At 36.1% G+C, this 9,251-nt stretch overlaps 1 protein-coding gene across 1 annotated transcript in view; it reads left to right on the forward strand.

The window, feature by feature from the left end:
* Positions 1-7,244, forward strand: part of Mmadhc (metabolism of cobalamin associated D) — an 18,624-nt gene extending 11,380 nt beyond the window's left edge. The window contains exons 7-8 of the mRNA XM_008825159.2: positions 4,841-4,927; positions 5,803-7,244. Coding sequence (XP_008823381.1) covers positions 4,841-4,927; positions 5,803-5,997 — 282 coding nt within the window. The 3' untranslated portion in view covers positions 5,998-7,244. The remainder of the gene's footprint in view (positions 1-4,840; positions 4,928-5,802) is intronic.
* The last annotated feature ends 2,007 nt before the right edge of the window (positions 7,245-9,251 follow it).

A 9,251-nucleotide genomic window follows, 5' to 3' on the forward strand; every position in this document is an offset into this window, starting at 1 on the left:
TAATAATTTTATTATAAATTTCCTTAAAATTTGATGTTGGATTATATGAATTTGTCTATAAGATAGAAAAGATTATTCCACTGTTTGTGTGACAGATGAAGAATTACTTGCTTCGACACCTTAGCCAAAGTTGAAAAGTCCTTTTACTGATTTCTATGCATAATAATAGTAATGTTAAGCATTATAATTTTTTTTTAGGGTTAGATAGGTCATTCTCTTCATGTGTGATAACATTGTAATTTACATATTAATCAGGATTTTATGATAATTTGCTGCTTAGATGTCCCACAGAGAGCTCTCTAATAAACTTCATAGTATTTTAATAGTCATGAGCATATTTGTTATTCACTAATTAACATGGAATTTATATAAAGCCATAAGACATTTTCTCAGGTCAGGGGTGGTGATGCCTGCCTTTTAATCCCAGCACTCAGGAGACAGAGACAAGAGGATTTCTGAGTTAGATGCCAGCCTGAGCTGTATAGTGAGTTCCATACCATCCAGGATGAATAGACATTTGAAACATTGTCCCCCACCCCAAAAAAGGACATTTTGAGATTTTTAAGAACTGTATATAAAGAGAATTCAAGTAGACAGTAATACATATTTAAATAAGACGTTTTATTTACATGTTACGATAATGTTTAATAGATGTATACTTCGTACTATTACTGAGCTGCCAAAGACTCTTGTTTGTACTTTGCATTACTGATATTGACTTTTAATCAGTTTAAGATTCTGATGCTAGTTTGATGTTGATTCTAACACAGTTCTGTCAGTTTCCTGTGACAAGTTACAGGTTTGAAATGGCAGCATGCTGCATCTTGAGAATTGTAATTATACAGAATGAAACTCTTTAAGTTTTTATGAAAAGAAAATTTAATCAAAGCATGTTAGCGATTATTTTAGAACCACTCAGCTCATTCTCCAAATATGTACTTTTTTATGATTTAAAACTATTCTAATTTTCTCCAGTAGATGTCAGTGTTTTTCGTTGAGGAGTAAAAATGTACTGATTCTTATAATAATTTGATTCTTATAGTTAAATATTCTTATGGTAAATATTTGATTGCATTCTTTTGCTTTGTTCTTTTAGTTTTTAGGTATGGCACATGCTTTCATTAAGTGAAATACAATTTAATGGCTATTCTGATTTTTAAGAATTACAGATTACAAAATACAGCAACAAATATAAATACTAAGTGTGAGTGGTAACCTAGAAAATGACTATTAGTTAATGGTTAGCACTTGTTTTGCAAGCAGAGAAAATAAGTTACCTCCATAAGAGTCACTAAACTTTCTGTAAAATGAATCAAAAAATTGAAACAAATTGAGTTTCACAGAAAGAAAAACTTGTGCAAATTAAATTTACAGAATTTATTTGAGCAAAGTGGTCCAGGAGTGGTACCATCCTCTGAATAGTTAAGTTCAGGGAACTCCACCCTGCCACTTGCACAGGCAGTATTTATAGACAGAAAATAGAAATGAGGTCCAGAAATGGCTTATGATTGTATCTTTGAGCTTGCCTTATTTGAACATGGTATGATCAGTTGGCAGCCTGTGATTGAATGATACTCAGCTTTTTGTTGCAAAATATACTCATAAATTAGGCTTTACATGTTTATGTGTTAAGTTTGGTTGTAGTTTGTTAATTTAGGAGTCAATGTAAGAAAGCAGCTTCAGGCCAAATTGAACAGTTTAGAAATGTAACTGCCTTCCTCAGTCTATTAGAGAGCAAGGGCTCCCACAAGCCGAGCAGACCTTGGCAATGTAGGTAGAAAGGGCTGCAGAAAGTAGAAATTGAGTAAGAAGTGGATTGGTCCTTTAGAATTACTTTCCTTACTGGGTTAGAACAGGAAGGGCTTTCTTAGCAAGCGGGGTCAGGTAAACTAGACTTCTTCTAATTGGTTGCTCTCGGTCTTCAGGCCTTTTCTAGAAAACTGTCCTGTTTTAGAGTCAGTTTCATTACTGATTATGTAGCAATAGCATGAGTAATTTCATTCCAGCTTGGTCTAGTCCACTTGCTGGTGCCTCCCATAATTTTAGCTAAGTTCAGGTATAGTCATCTTCTTTATCCACAGGGAATAAAAGCCAACACCCTCAGTGGAGGTCTGAAACCATTACTTTGATTACAGTAAACATGTACCTGCAATAGAGCTTAGTTTATGTCAGCAGGCACAGTAAAAGATTAACAATAATGACCAATTCTAGGGAATAATAAGTGAATGTGGTCTCTTTCTAAATATATCTTTGTCCTTTGGACTTTTTGCTTGAAGGAAGTTTCTCTTTGACATGTGCTGATAGCTTGCATTGCTGTCTTTGCACACTGGGCACAATATTATATAAAGTAATGGTTGCTCTGCATAGTTACTGGGCTACCTCCACAGATGATCTGATGATCAAGACAGTTACTAAGTGACTAACAGGGAGGTAGCATGCAGTGTGGCTTTGCTGGATAAAAGGATGACTCACATCCCTGACAGACTGGCCAGATGCTGTGAGGTTTTTAATCACAATACTCAAAATGGCATGCCATTCAAAACTTAGGAACTCTTTCATTACTTCTAGAATTTTCCAAATTAATAGTCTGTAGGGTAGCTGAACATAGATAACTGAAACCATAGATGGTGAATCCTCACATGGAGGATTTCTGTATTGCAGGCATTATGGGCCATTCATTTCCACTATCAGCTTTACCTTAGATTGTTAAAGCAGCCACACACATGTAAATGAATGGATGGGCTGTGTCTGCAAAATGGCTTATCCAAATAGGCAGTAAGCTGCATTGACCCTAGGACTAGTTTGCTAGCCTCTGGTCTAGAATATATCCTACATTCCCAAGTCCTGGACTTTAGAGTCAGTCTCAGCTGAATGCCAGAAGTGCTTTGTGTCTTTTCATTCTTGATGGGCCTGACATCCATGTTTCCCCAGCCCTTTGTAACCCTGGCTATCACCATTCAATTCTCAGCCTCACAACTGGGTATTTGCTAGGCCTATGAGAATCTTGCCTCTTGCTTACACAGCTCATCCGTTTGCTAAGGAACCAGGGTGAATTGCTGTATCACCTATTAAGAAGCCTCTCCTCTGTGCATCACCCTCTTTTGCACTACTCTGTCATACAAATTCCAGGTGTTTCGGGGCTGGAGAGATGGCTCAGCGGTTAAGAACACTGGTTGTTCTTGCAGGAGACCCAGGTTCAAATCCCCGCACCCACATGGCAGCTAACAACTGTCCGTAACTCCAGTCCCAGGGGATCCGACAGCCTCTTCTGACCTCCGTGGGCATTGCACAACATGGGTGCACTTACCTACATGCAGGCAATACATGCATACACATAAAATAAAAATAATAAATAATAAATTTTTTAAAATTCCAGGTGTTTCAACAGTCCAGAACTCTTGCTTTCTGCCTCCTAAACTCAGTGGCACTGTCACTTTGCTTGGGTTCTACTTCTTGGCTCTTTGAATAAGAAAATGTCTCCAGAAAGCTAGAGCATTTACTCCCATTTTCTTAAAGACTGTGGTGTTGTCTGACTTTTTCAAATATAAAAATGGTTGCCTTGTATATTTTGATCAGTTTTGAAATTTTCAACAGGATATAAGATTGTACTTGTTGGTCTGTTACAGCTAAAACCAGAACTGGGACCTTGGTTTTTAAACATTCCTTGTCCTTTTTTGTTAGCGTTGTAGCCTAGATTTAATATTTGCTATCCTCTCTTCACTACTTAGAGTTCTGATAGGCAGATATGTCATAGAAATAAGGATAGTAAGACCAAAATCTTGATCTGTACATATAGTATTTAGCAATTATGCAAACATCTACAAAAGATACAGGAGGGCTCATGGGATACTCAGCCATTAAAGGCTAAGGCCAACAACCAAAAACCCAAGACTTTGGTTCGTTGCCCCCACAACTGAGGGCCATCTCATCAGCTTCCCTTTAGGGACTGGAGAGATGGCTCAGCAGTTAAGAGCACTAGCTGCTCTTGCAGAAGACCTAGGTTCAAATCCCAGCACCCACATGGTGGCTAACAACTATCCATAACTCCAGTTCCAGGGGATCCAACGCTCTCTTCTGTTCTCCACAGGCACTGCATGACATAGGTGTACTTATATGCATGCAGGCAAAACACTCATACACATAAACTCAAATAAATTTTAAAAAATCTTAAAAGATGCAGGGGTATTTATTGAAAGGTAAGTATCCAAATTATTTCTGCCCCACCTAGCTATGTACTCAGTTCTTTTTTTTTTTTTTTTTTTTTTCCTAAAATGCTGAGCCATGAATCCCAGGGACTTGAGCATACTAGGCAGGTATTCTGCCACTGAGCTACGTCCCATTCCAATGACTTGTATGTACCTTTTCAGATATATTTTGTGACTATGTGAGTGGCTAGATATATTTGAAAGGCATGCAAGTGTATGTTTCACAAATTTTATTCAAAATAATAGATGTTTAGATCTTATTATATTTTATTATTATTTTCTTACCTGTTCCTGGTCTCCATGATACACAAAAGCAACTATAGTTTGAAACTTAGGGCAAAGTTAGGAGTTAATAATACAGAACTGATTTAGGTGTACTTCGTAAGTAAAAAGTAATGTAGAAGAAAAGTACAGAATTTAGATGTCTTTGTAAAGAAATTAAACTTGCATTAACTGTTAATCTTCAGAAGTGGTAAAAATCTGATTTTACTGTCTTTGTCATTTTTATTTTTTATTAATCTTACTGGGTTCACTCTGAAGCACAAGCTAGTCATTTAAATTTTTATTTACAAAAACATTAAACAGTCTGCAGTGATGCTGTGTTGAGCCTATCATGTGTTCCTTTTTCTCTGCAGTTCATTAATGGTGCTAAGGAAATATGCTATGCTCTTCGGGCCGAAGGATATTGGGCTGACTTTATTGACCCATCATCTGGCTTGGCAGTGAGTAATTAAATACATTTTGAAAGTCAGTTTATATGAAGCAGAGATGATTCTTACTAATAAAACTATTGATAACTACCCTATTGGTAAAACTACATCAGTTAAGATGATATTTAAATCTCATAGTTCTACCCAAAGAAGGAGAACTGCTGAGGTACTTGACTTTACACCTTCTGAGGGAGCTGACACTGAGTGCTTCATTTCCCTCGGCATACTTTTGTTAAAAGTAATGAAACAGATATGCATGTTTACTGTGCATGAGCTGAAAATTAGAAATGAATATGATCTAGTCTCGTTTCTTAAAGGAGCAAAGTATTTTGGAGTGAAGAAAATACAAAATGTAAAAAACAGAGAAGTAACTTTTTAGAAACTTTTATAAGGTTATGCATAATTCAGATATAAGTAGTAATCAAATCAGTTTTTGATTTAAAGATAAACATACATACTACTGTCAAGTGCAGCGCACAGTAAAGAAAACTTTACTGAGAAAACTTTTGCTCTGGGCTCTAGTTCCCTTGAAAATGATAGAGGTAAATCATAGATGATTCTGTTAAGTTTTATTCATTTTTAAAGTTTATATAATAGCACACATCCAGATAGAGGTGAATCATAGATGATTCTGTTAAGTTTTATTCATTTTTAAAGTTTATATAATAGCACACATCCAGTTCTAGGTATTGTAAAATTTACTAGGTTATTCATTTCATATTTCCAGTGTGTACAAGTATTGGGGAGAATATGTTAAAAACAAGTATTGCATGTGGCCTTTTATTTAGAGAGTAGAACAGATACAGTTCAGTCACATTTATATAAAAATACTACTTCAATCTCTTTCTTCCTAGTGAAAATATTACTTTGTTTCTTGTTTCCTCTAGTTTTTTGGACCATATACAAACAACACGCTTTTTGAAACAGATGAGCGCTACCGGCATTTAGGGTTCTCTGTTGATGATCTTGGCTGCTGTAAAGTGATCCGTCACAGCCTCTGGGGTACTCATGTCGTTGTGGGAAGTATCTTCACTAATGCAGCTCCGGACAGCCACATCATGAAGAAGCTGAGTGGAAACTAGTTTCTAGTGGTGACATTTTATTTGCAGTACTGTGTTTATCATAGATTGATCTATATAAACTGTCAAAGACCTCAGCTTTTACAGTATACTAATTTCTGGGTATTTATTTCACCATTTATGGATTTACAACATTGACAAGTGACTTGGGATTTAAAATTGCAAATGTTAATTCATATTCTTGAGTACATGTTGAATATATCCACATTCTACAGAGTGTGATCATTAGCATGTAACCAGGGTATGTATAACCTCTTACTGTTAATTCTCTCCCCTTTATTAGAAAAACCTTAGTTTTAATTATTTTTTTGGAAAAATAAATCAGACATTTGGCTATGATAACTTGTGTCTTTATTGACATATTTCAAATATAGTTCTTAAATATGTTAAAGCTACAGAGTTAAGTTTTTTGAATAATCCTTGATAATTCTAGGTTCACTGTAGACTTTTCCAAAAATCTTTTTCTTAACTGTTAAGCTAACTGACACTAGTTTGAAAGTTACTTTGCAACAATGTGTCAGCAGGAAAAATAAATAAATAAAAGTAGTACATCTTTTTATATAAAAGTATATTAATCTCATTCTTACACTGAAAAAAATTCTTAGCCCTTTAATGAGACAGTTAAATTTTTTTTAATGAGATTGTATCTCAGCTACCAAATCCCATTTCTCTAACTCCATTAATTTACAAAGGTGCCTCATTTCTCTTTTAATTTACAGAGCTTATTTTTATACCGTTACAAACTTTAAAAGAACTGTCTTTCATTGGTGAGGCTTCTCCCAATAACTGACATATCGCAGGAAAAAAGAAACTTCCGTCAGATGAGTTAAATGAAATGAAACTTTTTTAAATTGTTACTTATTATTATTGAGTGTATGAGTGCTATGACATACATGTGGAGGTCTGAGGAGAATTTTATGAAGTTGATTCTCTCCTTCCACCTTTGTGTAGGTCCTGGGGATTGAATTTAGGTCATCAGGCTTTTACAGCAAGTAGTTTACACGCTGAGTCATCTCATTATCCCAAAATGAACCTTTTTTAAATGAAATGCCTATGTTTAAAACAGAATTTTTTCTAGAATGCTATACTTTCTTATTCTCCCTTTATACATTAAGAAACCAACTATTTTAATCACATCTTGATTTGTAACTTGGCTTATTTTTTGTATAGGTCAACATTTCATTGCTTATGGTTCAAATAAAGGCTAGAAAAGTTTTACTGTGAAAAAGATGAAGTAGTGATTCCCATAGGTTTTTGAAAAAAATTATGCACACCCATATATGTTTAAAAACACATGCTATAATGCTTGATAAGCTTTCTTCTGTGTAAGCAGCACCGTACACAAATTTGGATACCCTCAGGGCTTATGCCCCCTCCATTCCCAGCATTTTTGCCACTCAAGGAAACTACTATCTTATTTCCTCTAGCAAAAATTTATTTTGTTTTTTATGTATAATATGTATGAAGCCATATGACATGTCTACTTTTGTCTGGCTTTATTTGGGCATATCCTACTTTGAGTCATGTTCCCTTGAAGATTCAATATTAGCTACAGCAATTATGAAATGCCATTTTTGGTTGGAAATGGTACTCACCCCCATAAGCAGCCATAACTTGTACTTAATATATGGAATCTGGTAGTAATGAGTATTGACTTCTATTGTCATTTTGCTTTCTAAAGGGAGCAAATACCAGTGAAAATTTTTGTTTTTGAGGTGTTGTGGGCAAGATTCAGGTTTGGGAACTAAAACCCAGGAGACTTACTAATGATAGTAGAAGGGGGTGGTCGCTTATTAGGAGCTGTGTCAGGAGAATGCCTTTGTTGTCCATTTCATGAGGTTCACTTACACAAGACCCTGTGAACAATTAAACTTGTAAAGTTATCCATCTAAACATGACACAGCTATGATTAAGACCTGGCACTGGAGCTTTTCTGTGTGGTTTCTAGTATGTATGTACAGACATTGCTTATCTGTTACTCTTCATGGTTATCAAGATGGCTACTAAAAGTTTGAAATTATCTAAGAGGTACGGAATTTAACTTGAAAGAACTCTAGAGCTAACCAGTGCTAACTGCTCCATTTTATAGGTAAAGACACAGGAATTTGTTCCATTGAACTGTACATGCTCTGAATTGCTTTTTAAATTTACTGAAATATATAGCTAAAAATGTAATATCTGAAACTTCAATTGTAGAATCCTATACCTCAAACAGAAATTCTCTGGCTTCAGGTTTCAAATCTTTGTGTTTTGTTGGACTTCATCACTTGTAATGCCAACTGAATTCTTTTCAGCTAAACAAAATTCTGCTTTTTTCCTCTTAGAACTGGTGTTCTTGTTGCTCCACAGCAGAGCCTAGCCACCTGTTTCTGTACTATTTATGTTGGAACCTGATAGCTCTTTATTATGGGACCTGTTCAACGCTGTGGTACAGTTAGCATCATCCCCTGGCCCCTGCCTTGTAGAAAGCAGTAGCAAACCACTGATGATAACAAAGATGTTTTCAGACATAGCCAAATTCTGTCAAGGGACAAAGTATTTTCTTTATTGAAGTCAAATTGTGATGAGTGTAATATATTTTACCTAACTGCCTTACCTGCTGTTGAGAACCACTGGTCCTCAATTTCAGCTATGTATTTGAATATCTGAGAGAGTGTTGTATGGCAGTTTCCTAAAAATGGAAACACTCCCTCCAGGAGGGAGAGAGAGGCTCATAAAGCCTCAGGAGGTAAATAAAAGGTCCCATGTCTGAGAGAACAGAAACCTGGAAGATCTCCAGCTCCCCCTCTCTACTCCCACTTCCCCCCAGCAGTGTAAACCAGAGTAACAACTGCTCCGGGAGTTGGCCAGCCTGTGGAGGAGAGAGATTCTCAGACTACCGAGCAGCCTGCAAGCTGTGTAGAGAGCTCCAGGGCTGTAGCTTTCTGAAGTCATCACCCATATTGACATGTGCTTTTTTGGTGATATGACTGCTTTTGAGTCATCCCTGCTCTTGTTAAGTAACCCCTTATCCATACTTCTGTTAGTAATCATAATAAAAAGCTCTGTAGTTCACCAAGGTGGACATTAGTACAATCATTAGTTTGGTCTGCTTTGGGTGTGTGTGTGTGTGTGTGCGTGCACGTGTGTTGCATCTCCCCAGGAAAAGTGTCATTCAGCAGAGTATTTAGTAGTACAAATAATTTACCTCCACACTTAACATTATTTCATTGCCTCAAGGGGATCTGAGCACAAGTATTTCTTTACAGTTCTCTAGT

This window comes from Nannospalax galili, unplaced genomic scaffold (genome assembly GCF_000622305.1).
Source record: "Nannospalax galili isolate Female #2095 unplaced genomic scaffold, S.galili_v1.0 scaffold87, whole genome shotgun sequence".
In the NCBI taxonomy this organism is placed as follows: domain Eukaryota; kingdom Metazoa; phylum Chordata; class Mammalia; order Rodentia; family Spalacidae; genus Nannospalax; species Nannospalax galili.